This window comes from Phalangium opilio, unplaced genomic scaffold (genome assembly GCF_054372755.1).
Source record: "Phalangium opilio isolate 3A_F unplaced genomic scaffold, DU_Popi_V2 ptg000088l_1, whole genome shotgun sequence".
Taxonomy (NCBI): domain Eukaryota; kingdom Metazoa; phylum Arthropoda; class Arachnida; order Opiliones; family Phalangiidae; genus Phalangium; species Phalangium opilio.
The window spans coordinates 3,541,409-3,558,083 of NW_028324193.1; the positions used below are offsets into that span (position 1 = coordinate 3,541,409).

Consider the following 16,675-nt stretch of genomic DNA (forward strand, 5'->3'; position numbering starts at 1 on the left):
AAATGGCTCCTCTACTTGAGTTCTCACACCACCATCTTCTGGTCTTTGTCCATCCCACACGGACACCAGTCTGTTCTTACTGGCTTCTAACCACCACCATCTTCTGTTCTTTGTCAATCCCACATTGACACCAGTCTGAACTTACACTGGCTTCTAACACCACCATCCACTGGTCTCCCGTCTATTCCACATAGACACCAATCTGTATCATTGGCTTCTACTCCATTATCATCGTTTGGTTTTGGGATATACGCGGCGATCAGCTAGGGTTACGAGAAACGTCTAGCCTCCCTAAGGTGGGATCGCCACCAAAGGTTTTCGCAATTGCGCTTTTTCCTTACTATTATAATGGAATCGAATCGTATATATACCCCAAATTTGAAAAAAGCGGGCAAGAGGGGTACCCTTCACTTTAAACGTCAATATTAGCAAAGTTTGAGAAGATAATAAGTATAACTTTATTTTAAACGATTTAACTATAATTAATGTTAATTATTGAAGATTAAAATAATTAAAAATAATTATATTTATTTAAATATTAAAGATAAACCTCTCCTGCAAAGAGAGAGATTATCATTGCCTCCTATATCTACCAAGGCCCGTGCATGCGATATATTTCCTTCATTGCCTCCTATATCTATCAAGGCCCGTGCATTGTGATATATTTCATTCATTGCCTCTTATATCTATCAAGGCCCGTGCATTGTGATATATTTCATTCATTGCCTCCTATATCTATCAAGGCCCGTGCATTGCGATATATTTTTCAAAACAACAACAAAAATGGGAAACCCCAACTCAGAAACATAATAACGTTTCATTGGATACTTAAGTTTATATAATCTTCTTGACACGGAGAGGTAATATTTTGGTTTTCCCAACTTGTTAAATTATAACAACGCAAACCCTAATATTTTGTAAACTAACAGTATTTAAAACAATAATTTAGTTTTTTTTCTTTCTAAAGTCAACAAGACCAAGAAAAATATGGTCCATAACCGCCATTAGCAACGACGAAGTGTAGTCTGCTAAGTTCCGCTGGAAAAAGAAAGCAAAAAAAAACCCGGTCAATTAACCGATTCATGATGTTGAACGGTTTGCCGAGTTCTAAAATTATTACTTTGAATTTGGTGTATGTTTTGACACGTGTCAATGGCGTCTGCAGGAAAAATTGAACCTCTCACAAGCCTTTAGTGAGTTTTGCCCCAAAACCACCACCGCCAATGAAAAGCCCTAAGTTCGATCCTGACCGACCAATCAGCGAGCTTAAGTCTGGAGGAGGAGCATACTTTTTCTGCAGAATACGGCCCCTGCAGAATATGGGCCCAGTTTTTGGCCTATGACGCTATTAGGCCTATTTTTCTTTGTCCCCTGCCGGCCGATTCCTACACCCCCTTACAAATAAGTTTTTGAAATTTAGTCTCTCTCGTGACAGCTGTTGGTAAGTGTAAGCTTTCGTTCTTCCAATATTTCATAATCGTAATTTGGGTAGTTTTAGTACGTAATTAGTATTTAAACCATGATTTGGGTGAACTTGATTGGTTTATTAGTTGATAAAATACGGAATTCCAATGGTATTATCTGTACTTTTTATGGGAAGAGTACTTCCATCGTGGTTATACGAATGGCTCAAGTTTGATTTGGATTGACAAATGAGAGAGCTTAGGAAAGGTAGGAAGAGAGTAATTTTTCAGCAGAATACGGCTACAAAATTCAAAAAATTCCTAATGATTTTGAAAGATTTGAAAAATTTCAGAGATTTCAAAATTTCCATAGAAGTTTTATGATTTTAACAGATTTCGAAATATTTCTACCAAGATTTTATAAAATTTCCGAATTTCGACTAAAATCCTCGATGATTTTAAGTCACATTTCCAAAAATTTTAAATCAAGTTTCAACTAAGATTTTCAATAATTTCAAGATTTCAAAATATTGAAAATCTGTTTTCGTGGGCGTTTGTACACTCGATTTCGCAAGTGATCAGCCCCTCGTTCAAAACGAAGATAGTCCCAGTACCCAAAAACATCAGTATTCAAAAGGCAGATGTTCCCAGTAAAACCAAAAAAAATCAGGTTTCAAAATGCAGATATTCCCAGTACCCTAAAAAAAAAGCATGTTTCAAACCGTGATATTAACCGTACCCAAAAGAATAAGTGTTCAAAACGCAGATATTCACAGTACCCCTCCCCCCAAATTGGCATGTGAACTTCCTTTAGACCAAGGCTTATCTCTAAACGGCTCATTTCTACCCCTTAAAAACAACTCCAACTTTGAATGTAGATTATTTGTCAAATAACGGAAGGAAAATAAATAAAATATAAATTAGACCTTACTTGACTTCTCATTTAAAATTTAGCCACGAAGAAAATCAGTACATATATTAAAAAACCTCCAAAACAGAGTCCACTTCGGATTCTTTTTCCCCATAGAAAAAACATTACGAGGAAAACTGGGTTGGTAGCGCACCTAACGGCGAAAGTTGGAACTAGAGGTGCTTTTGCTAGTCGTTTTTGGATCTTTCCTATTTACGAGGCCGCCTTCGATAGTGGAATTTTTTTTATTAGAATAGTAGTAAAAATAGTATTTTTCCTAGATCAAAAAGCTTGAAGGATGACGGAAAAAATGCTATGGACAGCTACATTTTGAATACTCATTAGGCATATTTCAGAAGCAACGTAATCACGTTTTCGTATGATTTTACTGTTTTAACAATTTTTGATTTTTATTATTACTAGCTAATACTGCTATATTCACAGCTAGGTTCCACCTTGAGGAAACTATATCCCCGAATGCAAGGGCAGTTCTATCATGCGAACCATACCCCTTTATTCGAGGATAGTTTTCGCATGCATTGTGAAACTGCATTTAAAGTCGGTCATTTAATCGAATAAAAACGCAGTGTGGAACTGCATTTATTGTCAGTCATTTGAAAATGTAAAATTGTATGAGGGTACTAAATGGGTTTTGGGGGGCAATAATATTCAAGCAGTAGATAGAGACTTGTTAAATTTAATAATTGCTATTCACTAAGTGGGGTTTCGATCAGAAAAACCACATTCAATCCAATGTTTTCAACAATATTGCCAAAAAATTCAATTTGGACTATTAATGCGCTAAAAACAACGAAACATATGTCACCAAAGGGATTTCCGCACATCTTGGCCTCTCAACCAGGTGTCTATAGTCGCCCTATTGTGAAGCCACTCCTAGTCTCGTCTGTCTCTACACGTAAATCAGTAAACCACAACATTATCATTCTAGCCTTAGATACTGACCTCATAACTAGCCTTGTCACTAATTATTGAAACGTAAGCTCTGCCAGGATTTGAAATATAATGGAAGTTCAATGATCACGATAGCCGTAAGCCTAATTTTATGCTGAAACGATAAGACTTATAAGGTATTCATTCTACAATCTGTACAGTACTGGCCTTTCTAATAGGCGACTATAGACGCCTACTTAAGAGGCCGTATGGCATTATCATGATTAGACTAAAAGATGATTTGATCAAGAAGACAAAAATTACGTTTTTACGCACATTAATGATATATTTATTATTTGATTATTACGAAAAAAAGCGTTAATATGAATCAGAAAGCGATTCTACTTTACTAGGATTATATAAATTTACAATATGCGTAAGAATTTCACCAAAATATATTTCTTTATCCCTTTTTAATATATTGAGAAAACCACACAACGAATTTAAAATTAACTACGATAGTTTATTTCATTCTATTTACAAGAGCTAAAATTTACAACGCGTCAGTTATGAAACTCAAATTAAAACAACAGCCGTTCTTATCTTTTCAGTCTAAGATTACAACTCGGTTATCAAATTTACATAGATAGTTTTTACAGTTTGACCTATTTTTTGCCTACAGATAATAATTTTGAACGCCCATTTTTTACACTCCCCGCCGATGGCGAAATCCTGAGTCCATCTTCTAAATTTCGAGCGGACAGATCAAATTGACTGGTCTTTTAAGTATGACTTTAGATGGCAGGCGAATGGAGCATGAACGGATTTTTCCATCTCGACCTCTGAAGACTTCCTCTACTCGAACTAACTCCCATATGTGACGAGGCACATTGTCGTCTCGGAGTAACGCCAGCTCACCTGGTTGAATATAGTGTGATGAAGTTCTTCTGGATATCTCATGAGCAGATCTCAGTTCGAGAATATATTCTTTACGCCATCTGGTCCAGTACTGTGTAATTAATTTTTCTTGAAACTTCCATCTACGCCTTAGTTCATCTCTCGTATCGGAAAAATTGATATTTTCTTGAGTGTCTGGTGGTAATGACAACACCCGTCGTCCAATGAGGAAGTGCGCCGTGGTTAAAGGTTCCTCATTAGATTCGTCGTTAACATATGTTATTGGGCGGGAATTCAATACTGCTTCCACTTCCGTCAATACGGTGGTAATTTCTTCAAAGTCGAGGAAGACCTGACCAAGTATTCTTTTAAGGCAGGACTTGATAGAGCGGACTAATCGTTCATAAAACCCGCCCCACCAGGGGGCTCGCTCTACGATATACTTCCACACGACTCCCTGATGACCAAAGAAATCCTTCACTTCGTCAACAGAAATTCTCTTCCAAAGTAATTTAAATTCTCGATCCGCTCTTTGAAAGGATTTGGCATTGTCACTATAAACAACCTTGACTAGGCCACGTCTGGAGATAAATCGTCGAAATGATTGAAGAAATGACTTGGCCGACATATCCGAAACCAACTCCAAGTGAAGTGCCCGTGTTACACCACAATTGAAGAGGGCTATATAGGATTTTCTTCTTTCATACTGATCTTTAGTATAGATTGGTCCCGCGAAGTCGAGACCCGTCACTTCGAAGGGTTTCGCCTGATTAACTCTGTCCGATGGCAGTGGAGCTGTGTCCTCGATGACAGGTTTTACTCGTAATCTTTTACAAATAAGACACTTATTGATACGATTCTTGATTTGTTGTCTACTCTTTAAAATCCAGAATCTCTCTCTGACTTGAGTTAAGGTTGACGTTATTCCTGAATGCATAACTTTCTCATGGGCCAAGTCAATTTGTAGTTCGGAGAACCGATGTCCTGCCGGCAAGATAATGGGATGTTTCTCGTGAAATGACAGCTCAGAGTGCTGTAATCGACCACCGATTCGAATTATTCCTTCTTCGTCTAGGAATGGATTGTACTTGATTAACGTTGAGTTTTTTGACAAGGGTTCCTTGAGTTTCAAAGATCTTATGACTTCTGGGAAAATTTCACGTTGAGTCTGTTGGATCCAATAATTTTCGGCTCGCTTAAGTTCTTCCGTGGTCAAAACGTCCAAATTTCTATGTTCCTTGAGCTTTCTGAGGTTATTGATATATCGAAAAATCCATGCTGTCACTCTTATTATTTTTCTCAAAGAACTTGAATCGTTGATATTTACAATAGGTTCAATATTCTCGACGTTGCAAACATGTTGAGAAATGGTTAAGTGGTTCGCTCGCAGTTCCTGGATGACTTCTTTCTCGTCTACTGGTAGTTGGTTCTTAGGCCAGTGATCTTCAGTCAAACTGAGCCAAGGGGGGCCGCTCCACCAGAGTTGATTCTTCATAAATTCTTCGGCATTCTGTCCACGGCTTAGACAATCTGCAGGATTTTCGCTCCCAGGGCAATGATTCCAAGAGTGCTTTTCACTAAACCTTAGTATTTCGTTGACTCTGTTGGAAACAAACTGCTTCCAACGACTTGATCTCCCTTGATCCAGTGAATTGTTATTGCAGAATCACTCCAAAAATATAGATCCGGTTCTTTGTCCTTGAAATTAATCTTCAAGCGGTTCATTAGTCTCGATCCAATTAGAGCGCCCATCAGTTCCAATCTCGGAATAGTGAGAACTTTGAGGGGTGCAACTCTTGACTTGGAGCCCACAAGGCTGACATAAGAGTGCCCATCATTGGTAGTGCATCGAAGGTAAAGACAATCACCGTAAGCTCGCTGACTAGCGTCGGTGAAACAGTGCAGTTGAAAAGAGGCTTCACGATAGTTGGTTTCGGGTGGTAAGTAGTGTCTTGGAATCTTCAATTCGTTTAACTTGGGCAATTCTCTACACCAGGACTTCCATGATTGTGTTAGATCCTCTGGTAGTGGTTCATCCCATGAACACTCTTTCTCCCATATTGCTTGAAACAGTATCTTGACGGTAATTGTGAATGGCGTTATGAGACCAAGCGGGTCAAATACTCTTGCTGCAGCACTAAGAACGCATCGTTTAGTATTCCGAAGGGACGATAAGTAGTTTATAATTCCTTCCACGTTGAATATGAATATTTCCTGGGATTTATCCCACGATAGCCCCAACACCTTCAGAGTGCAAGGCGACGAAAAGGTAACCTTTTCCGTGGTGATTTCTTGCCAGCCTTGTCCTTTCCAGTTTTCCTCAAGTTTTCCAGAGTTGGTATGCCATTTCCGTAAAGACATAATAGCGTCCTTAAAGATAGTCTTCGCTTCCTTGGAATGTCTAATAGCGTCATCGTCATTATGTGCGCCTGAGATAAAGTCGTCCACATACAAGTCTTCATTTATTTTTTGGCAGGTATCTTCGTATTGTCCCTTGTACTTGCGCAAATGAAATCTGATAACTCCATCCAAGAGAAATGGACTTGAAGTCGTACCGAAGGGGATTCTTGTAAATCGGTAGGTTTCCCATTACGAAAATGTATGATCAAATATTGATCAAACGAAGTTGATCCAAAATTGGGCCGATCAAACCTTGATATACTTTGGATTTCAATAAATCTAATCAAAATGTTTTCAAAGCAATTTTTCATTATTTTCATCAAATTTTGATCCCAGTTCTGTTATACATTTGATCCAAATTTTAACCCCGATTCTATCATACACTTGATCAAATTTCGATCCCGGTTGTGTCATATAGTTGAGCAAATTTTAATCCCTGTTCTATCACACATTTGATCAAATGTTTATTCGCGATTGTATCATACATTTGATCAAATGTTTATTCGCGATTGTATCATACATTTGATCAAATGTTTATCGCGGTTCTGTTTTGAAATTAATCAAATTTTTATCGTGGTTCTGTCATGCATTTCATCAAATTTTTATCGTGGTTCTGTCATGCATTTGATCAAATGTTTATCGTGGTTCTGTCATACATTTCATCAAATGTTTATCGTGGTTCTATCATAAATATGATCAAATGTTTATCGTGGTTCTATCATACATTTGATCAATTGTTATCTCGATTCTATCCTACATTTGATAAAATGTTTATAACGGTTCTATCATACATTTGATCAAATGTTTATAACGGTTCTATCATACATTTGATCAAATGTTATCTCGATTCTATCCTACATTTGATCAAATGTTTATCGTGGTTCTATCATAAATTTGAACAAATGTTATCTCGATTCTATCCTACATTTGATCAAATGTTATCTCGATTCTATCCTACATTTGATCAAATGTTATCTCGATTCTATCCTACATTTGATCAAATGTTTATCGTGGTTCTATCATACATTTGATCAAATGTTTATAACGGTTCTATCATACATTTGATCAAATGTTTATAACGGTTCTATCATACATTTGATCAAATGTTATCTCGATTCTATCCTACATTTGATCAAATGTTTATCGTGGTTCTATCATACATTTGATCAAATGTTTATAACGGTTCTATCATAAATTTGATCAAATGTTATCTCGATTCTATCCTACATTTGATCAAATGTTTATCGTGGTTCTATCATATATTTTATCAAATGTTTATCGTGGTTCTATCATATATTTGATCAAATGTTTATAACGGTTCTATCATAAATTTGATCAAATATTAATCTCGCTTCAATTCTGCACTTGGTCAAATTTTAATCTAGATTCTATCCTAGACTTGATAAAATTTTAATACTGGTTCTACTATCATACATCAGATCAGATTTTAATCCCTGTTCTATAATATACTTGATCAAATCTTATTCCCTTTTATCATTTATAAAATATAAATATTACTTTATCATTACCTTGATCAAATTTTATACCCAGCTTCTATCGACTTTCTGCTCAAAATTCAATCACGATTTATTATTTTTTCCATCAAAATTTAAACGCAGAATAATCGGTGTTTTAATTCAATTTCGATCCTGGTAGTATAAAAGTTTTGACTAAATTTCAAAATCAGAAAAAACCACGATTTTATGCAATTTTAATATAGGTTTAGTCCGTGTTTTAGTCTAATTTCATTTGTAACTTCATCAATGCTTTGATCAATTTCAAATACTAGTTTGTTTAAACTGTTATTTTTAATTAATAAAGTAGCAACGTGTTTTTGTGCTTAAGAAATAATTTTTAGTAAGGGGAAAACCTATAAATTTTCTATTAATCAAGGCATATATTTTTTAGAACAAATCCTGTTCCTACTGAATAAAACTGATTTCAAGCTTCAAGAAAATTTTATTCAATTCAATTATCAAAAAATCGGAAACATTATGGATATTCAATATTTGGAACTTATCTCTTCTCTTCTTAATTCACTAAGTTTGTTTCCTAGTGTTCGCACAATATCTTTTTTACATTCTTTCCAGTTTCTTTTAGAAGCGATATCCAAAACGAAATCTGATATCAAGCATGTTAAATAGTGTTACATATTATCATGCTATACTTTTAAAGTTATTTTTCAAGTGACTCAGGTTCAAGAGAAAGGAAATGTAAGCGAAAGTTAAGGGACCTGATTAGTGACACCAAAATATTTAATAGGGGAATCCAGAAAGTTTTGCTGTGTCTTGGGCATCTTGTTTAAAAGGTTCCCGCGCATGCGCACATTGTATAAAATTGACGTCAGACCATAGCCAACCAGGCCAACCGCAAAGTTGGCCATGGTCTGACGTCAATTTTGTACAATGTGCGCATGCGCGGGAACCTTTTAAACAAGATGCCCATTGCAACTTTGCAAAACTTTCTGGATTCCCCTATTGAAAAATATTTTGTATTTGAATTTTGGATCTTTGTCAGTCGTTTAAAGACCATTATTCAATTCAATTACCAATTATGGCGTCAACAGCTGGTCTATACAACCTTTGCCGTGAATCTGCAGGTTTTCCATGTGGACCGTTTGCCGTGCGCCCATACAATGAACATGTTCGTAGAAATTCTATTTTAAACGTTTCTACAAGCAACAATCGAGCCATGGTTGAAGCAGTTTTGCTGGAGTTTTCAGCCCGTCTTAAAATGAATCTTGGCAAGAAAACTTTGCTTCCATTTACAAGTTCCACCACCTAAAAAATCATAATATAACAACTTTTCTTCGTCGTGACTCAACGGACTAGCTACTATCCAAATTAATTAGAAAATAGTCATATCAAATGCGCATACTAATAGTTTCGTAACATTTTTACTTTATGAGAAGTTTTTAAAATGACAACGCTTAGGAAATAGCTTACATCAGAGTCCGATGCGGAGTACTTCAAATGTTCATGCACATTGCTTACACTCGTATTCAATGGTGATTTTGGATCTTATTTAAAAAAACTATAAATTTAACATTATTGACAACATTGACAACATTTAAAACATACCAGGAAAGACACTGGTTTCTAAAGCGAACTTAGTAGCATCTATAAGTGGATCTATAAAAAATGTTTCGTATAATGAGTTTAAAAAACCATCCCTTTCCGCCTTGGGTTGAAAATGGCCTACTGGATCTAAAAACTTATAATTTCATATTTCTTTTATTGCAAAAATACCTGATCCGGCTTAACATGCAAATTTCTTATATACTCTAGAAAATAGTTGAAACAAACCAAAATTTTCCATGCTCGATGACGCAGCCGAGTTTCTGAAAGTATTTGTTTTCTTGGCTCTAATTTTTTTTCTTTTTCTAGAAACATTTGGTCCTCGTTGGTAAAATAGTTTTTTCCAAGCTGGATTTCACCATCAGGCATAGTTTTTAATTTTGGAGTTATGGTGGTTGCTAAACCTACATTAATTATATGATATTGTAATTTTTATAGGTATATTATATGTAGACCAAATAATGCATCGCCAAGTTATGAACTATAGATAAACCATATATTTATAATAACCACCATGGGTCTAATTTTAACCTTGATTAATAGTTTCAATAAATAGGAAATGACTAAACTAATTCTATGTAATATAGTGATCAAATTTTAACTTTATTCAGGGGCATCGAATAATTAATTGGCGTCGCATTATTTTGGCACACAAGCCACTACCTTTATCTTTAGGATATTTTTCTTGCATAAAATCAAACATTTCTCTTAAAAAATCTCCAACTTTGTCAATCTTTTTCTCAATAGCATTACATTTTTCTTGTAAGCTGTTTAGCGTTGAAATACTAGTTTCACAACTGTTGCAAGAGATGTCTACTAACTGTTTGGTCTTAGTATCTTCTATTTTGGTTGACGCAATATTGCTGCGAATAAGTTCCTGCATTTTCCGCTTCCCTTGGTCTTTGACTTTTTTTTCCTCCAGTTTTGTTTTTTTCTGGTTCAATAATAATGTTATCACCATAAATTGCCTACTAGCAAAAATGTATCCTGATTTCCTGGTTGGTGTCTCTTATGATTAAATACCAAGCGTCCGTAAAGACGAGACGATTTTTACCAAGAACGGATTCATGCATGAATCCGTTCTTGATTTTACAATATTATGCCAAAGATATGGCCGGGCTCTGATATATAGACTGTTTCTGAAAAGTTCTGTACTAAATTAATTGTTGGGCTCTTCCAAGTCGAAAAAGGGCCACTGTTTAGAAATTTTGATTAGCGTGTGTTACGGATGTCCCCTTATTTAAAATAAGCGTTTTCTTCCACTTTCTTATTTAAATTTTAGGGGTCATTAGTATAACACTCCTATCATAACTTGCAAACAGTGTCGAGTCAATTAAGCAGCCCCAATAATTTCTTACGGACCTTTCTGAAACACCCTGTACATGCAGAGAGCTTTCGGTTTGTAGAGGAGAACTAAGACTAGTGAGAATAGAGAGTTTAAGCATCCCCTAAACGCGTACGTGTAGCTACCTTCCACAGTGCATTAGACCAATGCATTGTCAAAGGTGGCTACACGTACGCGTATATGGGATGCTTAAACTCTCTATTATACACGGCCATACTTGTGGAACTTTCAATGCAGAAGGAAAGCTAAAATTCACCAATATGATGGCTATGAACCATGTTAATTAGACTAAGGAGGGTGAGACGTACTACTCAGCCAACTGATAGCTCTCTATAGCAAGACAGTGATATGTTAGACTACCCTCGATATTCTAAGGATTTTTTAAGAATTGCGGTTCTAAACTTACGATATAGCATAAACGATTATGATTTAAGAGTGTAGTTTTATGACAGTGTAGTTTTTAAAACTGTGTCATACCTTATTCTGACAATGATTAACTATTTTCGTTCGTTTTCTCGTATTTGCTTTAACATTCCGCTTCATTTGCGATCTTGAAGCCGATGTATATTCTTCATCAACTGCTTCTGAATCTTTCTCTTACACTTCGCTTTTAATTGTTTCATCTAGCATATTTTCACGAAGAGGAACCAACTCTAATTTGGTACCTAAATTAAATATTTTCTCTCAGAGTCCATTAACCTAGTTGAATAATCTAAGATTTACTAGGAAGAGAAGTCCACGTTAAGCTTGTGGCAAATTTACATCTGGGTCCGTTACATTGCATAGAGGGGTGGTAATAACTAAGACACTATGCCACAGCGACTTATACTAACTATTCCACTACTACAACCACAAGCAGCCTCACGTAAACAAATGCAACTCGTATTTGAGGAGCAAAGCGATATACGGCATGCGGTGTTTGGTGGTCGCAGCTTGAAACTTGGGATAGGCCTGTTTTTGAAAAAGCTCTAGACGTTTGAGTAGTGGAAACATATAACTAAAAGCCAGAGACGATAGAGTTCTCATCCAACGGAAGGTTTTTTGGGGGTGGCTTAATGGCAGTTCTAAGTATGCAAACGTCATACCCTTCTATCTCTATCTTAGTGTCATCCCCCTACCGGGCGCGTACAGTATCCCCTCTTACAAAAGCGCGCCCAGAGGGAGGGATACACAGTTTACACCCCTCTCTACCGCTACTAGTCTATTTTCTAGTAATGACAATAATATACCATGCAATTGGAACGCCCCGAACGTCACAGTTTTCACCAGTGACACAAACTTGTAAAGGTGATCATACCATGCATTTACAAAGCTACAACTGTCACAATTGGAAACTGACTCACTAACGGTTTAATACGGCCAAAATTTGAAATTTATGACATTCCGTCTGAATATCACATGTTTTACTTACAAGCAAGCTTGATCACTTTTGCGGAGACTATAGATTTTTTCCAGTTTACAAAGACTTCTGATCCTTCGTCAGGTGGTTTTTTCGGATCCCAATCACGGATAATCGCAACTTTGTAAATATCCACGGCATTTTCTTCAGGAAACTCCAACAAGGCGTATTCAATTTCATCATTTTTGTTTTCGACTTCATTCTGGGTCCCACTAAAATAGTTATCAGTGTCTGAATTTTGATTACACTCCGTTGAGGTATTTTCTTCCATGTCGACGGTCAAAAATCAGTTTTCTAAGCTTATCAGAACCACACGAATGCTATTGAATTACCAATTAAAACTTTAAAAACTAACACGAAAAACACTAGTGTTCTGAATGTTTGGGCGTTGGTCCAGTTTAAGTCTAACTCTTCTAGCTCAACTTTAAGGAAAAAATGGCGGAAACCAACGCGACGCCGAGATCGGCAATTTTGAACCAACGCGACGCCGAGATCGGCAATTTTGAACCAACGCGACGCCGAGATCGGCAATTTTGAACATGTGAAAGGCGACGGCGTACTCTGTTCTCTCTCGGACAGAGATGAGTCAGGCAATGCAAATACAAGTACATAGGCCTCCAAGTCAAGAAAACGTCCATCGCTGTGAATGAGATGTATTGGGCCCAACCTGGAATTTCTTTACTCAAGTTGTATGGACTTGTCGTGACGCTATTTTTGATTATCAGGTAGGCGGTCTTTTCGTTTTTACAAGTAGACTGTTTATTTTAAAGAGGACGAAAACTTAAGCAAATTTATATCATAGCACTCGCATTAAATTATAAAAATTTTGATTTATTAAATTTGACATATGGTGAATTCCAGTTTTAAACTAGAGGGTGTTTATAAAGTTTGAAAAATACATGCTATTTGCTCTTTTATTCGAACAAATGACTTTCCTATCCCATTTGCTTAGTATACTGTCCATCATTATGTACCCAAGAGAAGGAATTTTTTTCAAATTCTTGCAAAGCTTAAAGAATAAAAGTTCTTTCTGTGAGTAGGCGAATTCTATTTACGGAAAACTTTCGGTGTAAATCTCAAAACCGCAGTGTTTGAACTATTGTATGAAGTATTGAAATTGATTTTGATAAAGACTTTCAAAAAGTAATAATTTTGGTATCATTAGAAAATATTTGTTCAATGTCAAATAGAAAGTATAGAAAATATCTTTATAACGAGGGAGCAAGAGTAAGTTTATTCTAATTTTGTTATACTAAAAGATTCTGTTCTGCGTGCATGAGAGTGATTATTTTACGTGCAGATCAGTCGCTAGTTTAATGACGATTTAAAATGACATTTCCGACGTACATATATATAGATACCGAAAAGCACCAAGAATCGGTGGAAAATGGATTGTGCGGCCAGAGAGAATATACAAGGTGATTAATTACCTCAGGCCTTCTCACCTTCATGTAAATTACATGGGGTCCAACTTCTTGTTTCATTTTTGAGTTTTGAGACTTAGTTACTTAACTCTTTCCTGGCACCATTAATTGGTAGAACTAAATTAATATATTAGTATTTAATGAGATAATTCATACACATAAAAGTAACAATAAGCCATCTACCTAATACGAGCGAAAGGTTTAAGAATTATTTGACACCTGCTTGTACAGTATTATATAAAAGCGTATTTTGACAGAGTGTACACCAAATTCAGAACAAACTATAAACGCCGAAGCCACCATTGATGCACCCACATTATTCGAAAATACAGGTATACATTTTCTAAATTTCGGAGGTTTTATAAATAAATTTTTCTTCGATGTAAAAACTGTATTGTGATAACCTGATATTGTAGGTCATTCCTTAATATTTTTGCTTTTTTTATTCGATAATGTAGTTTAATTAAATACGAAGAATAAAATTATAGGTTTATGATGAATCCCTTCAAAATATTACTTTTAGCATTACAAAAACTAACATTTCATCACTTTCCTTACGGTTTGATCGCTTGCTTTTTTCCACTGATTTTAAATGTAAAGCGTGGCATAATGCATACAGTATTAAGAACCAACACACACATTCTGAATTTTTTTTGTATGTCATTTATTGTTCAGGCGCTTACTTTGTACCAGAGCCACTAAATGAAATAGAGGATGAAGAATTTAATTACCATGAAGATGAAGACAGCAGAGAAGAATTGTTATACCAAAACAGTAAAATAACAAAATTTGAGAGCGCTATTTCCATATTATCCCTATCTTTGAAGCACAAACTTTCTAAGTCTTGTTTGGACGATATCATAGCTCTAATGTTTTTGCATTTACCTCCGGAAACGGATTTTTTTACTTCAAAGTTTACATTTTACAAGTATATACAGTCGTTTCCAGCCCCTGTAAAAAGACATTTATTTTGCTCATCCTGCACATTTTATTTGGGATTAGAACCAGAATTAGAAATTAGATTTGAGTGTCCAAGCTGTTGCAAAAATATAGCTAAAATATCAAAAGACGTTGAAATGTTTTACGAAATCGATATCGTGAACTCACTAAAAGTGCATCTGGAAAGAGGTCGCTTGTTTGACCATTTAAGGCATAGCTTTGAAAGTAGAGAAAGTCTAACTAGAGAGCGAAATAATGTGGAACGTTCAATCCACAATATTTTCGATGGTAAAAAATATTCAGAGATAAATGAACTAAAAAATGTAAATAACTTTTCGCTAATGTGTAACGTTGATGGTGTGCCCATCTTCAAAAGTAGAAACAAAAGCTTATGGCCAATCCAATTATGTATTCCAGAAATTAGCTCCAATAACCAACGGAAGTACATTTTAGTTGCTGGCCTTTGGTATGGCAGCGGTAAACCTGAAATGAATTCCTTTTTGTATCCCCTAACGAAAACCTTAAAAAAGTTGCAATCAGATGGAATTTTCTGGGTATACCGAGATGGTGTCCAAAGTATTTACACAAATATTTTGCGTAGACGCTGTAGCAAGGGCCCCTTTGCTTAACATGACCCAATTTAATGGGAAATTTGGATGTGCTGTTTGTGAACATCCTGGTGAATACGACATCTCATCAAGGGTGTATAAATATATGGACGGCATCCCGAACAGAACACATGAATCTATAATAGAGGCCGGGAATGAAGCTTTAACAACTGGATCAGTTGTAAAAGGAATCAAGGGATTGTCCGTATTATCTATGATTCCTAAAGTAGATTTATCAAAGGCGCTCGTTCCGGACTATATGCACACTGTGCTTTTAGGAGTTACGAGACAATTCTTAAACGCTATAGTTAATAGTAAAAATCATTTGAGAGAATACTATCTTGGAACAAAATTGCATTTGGTTGATGAAAAACTACTTTCCATAAAGCCGCCAAGATTAATAACAAGAACCCCTCGTTCAATTACAACCTTGAAGCATTGGAAAGCTTCGGAGTATAGAAACTTTTTACTGTTTTATGCATTGCCAGTTTTCAAAGGAATCATTCCTGGTCGGTTTTTGAAACACTTGGCTTTATTATGTCATTCAATATATTTGCTCCTGCAGAGCAAAATTACGCATGCCGATGAAGAATTATCAGAGTTTCTTTTGAAGGAATTTGTAAAAGATGTGCCTCAATTATATGGGAGCAGTTTTTGTGCATTTAATGTTCATCAATTGCTACATTTATGCGACACTGTACGCAACTGGGGACCTCTATGGACAACGTCCGCATTCATCTTTGAGGACAATAATCAAAGAATTAAAACATGCTTTCACGGAACTCAAGAAATAAATAAACAAATCATTCAATATATTCACATAAATCATGCTCTAGAGATTCAAAAACATTACATAAAGAAACCCTCCCTTGCTAGTTCATTTTTGAACCGATTAGCTGGTACCAATTCTGACGCGTTCCTTGAAACTAATTTTGGCGAGGTTAAATTGCTAGGGAAGCCAAAAAAGTATTCATGTCAAACCAATATAAAAGCAAAGCTGATTGAAATTGGATTTCCGACAACTGTGCACATTTATCCAAAATTAAAAATTCGAAATATAGTATACAATTCAAAAGAATTAAATCGAGCACAGAAGAGGAATTCATACACTGTTCTATTCAATTTGATTTCGCCAAACGTTATGAATAATACGACCTTGAGACATACTGAAAAGTGTGTAGGCTATGTGCTATATTTGTTTAGTTTTAATGGTTCAGCATATGCAATTATTCAAAAATTTAAGATGGGGATGACGGCCTTCCGATACCAAGAACCATGCAACTTTAGGGTTAATCATTTGCTAAATGTTGAATCAAAATGTAACGGAATTTGTATTATTCCAGCCAGTGCTATTGTCAGTCAAGTTATTGAAGTATTGGATT

General features: G+C 35.7%; 2 protein-coding genes across 2 annotated transcripts; both read right to left on the reverse strand.

Moving 5' to 3' along the window:
* Positions 1–3,949: 3,949 nt before the first annotated feature.
* Positions 3,950–5,596, reverse strand: LOC149649106 (uncharacterized). The gene has a single exon (XM_089849442.1). The coding sequence runs from the start codon at positions 5,594–5,596 to the stop codon at positions 3,950–3,952; it is 1,647 nt and encodes a 548-aa protein (XP_089705568.1).
* An 89-nt stretch (positions 5,597–5,685) lies between these two features.
* Positions 5,686–6,812, reverse strand: LOC149649107 (uncharacterized). The gene is made up of 2 exons (XM_089849443.1): positions 6,602–6,812; positions 5,686–6,530 (listed from the first exon to the last, which is right to left on the reverse strand). Exons 1-2 carry the CDS (start codon positions 6,810–6,812, stop codon positions 5,686–5,688), a joined length of 1,056 nt encoding a protein of 351 aa, XP_089705569.1.
* Positions 6,813–16,675: the final 9,863 nt, after the last annotated feature.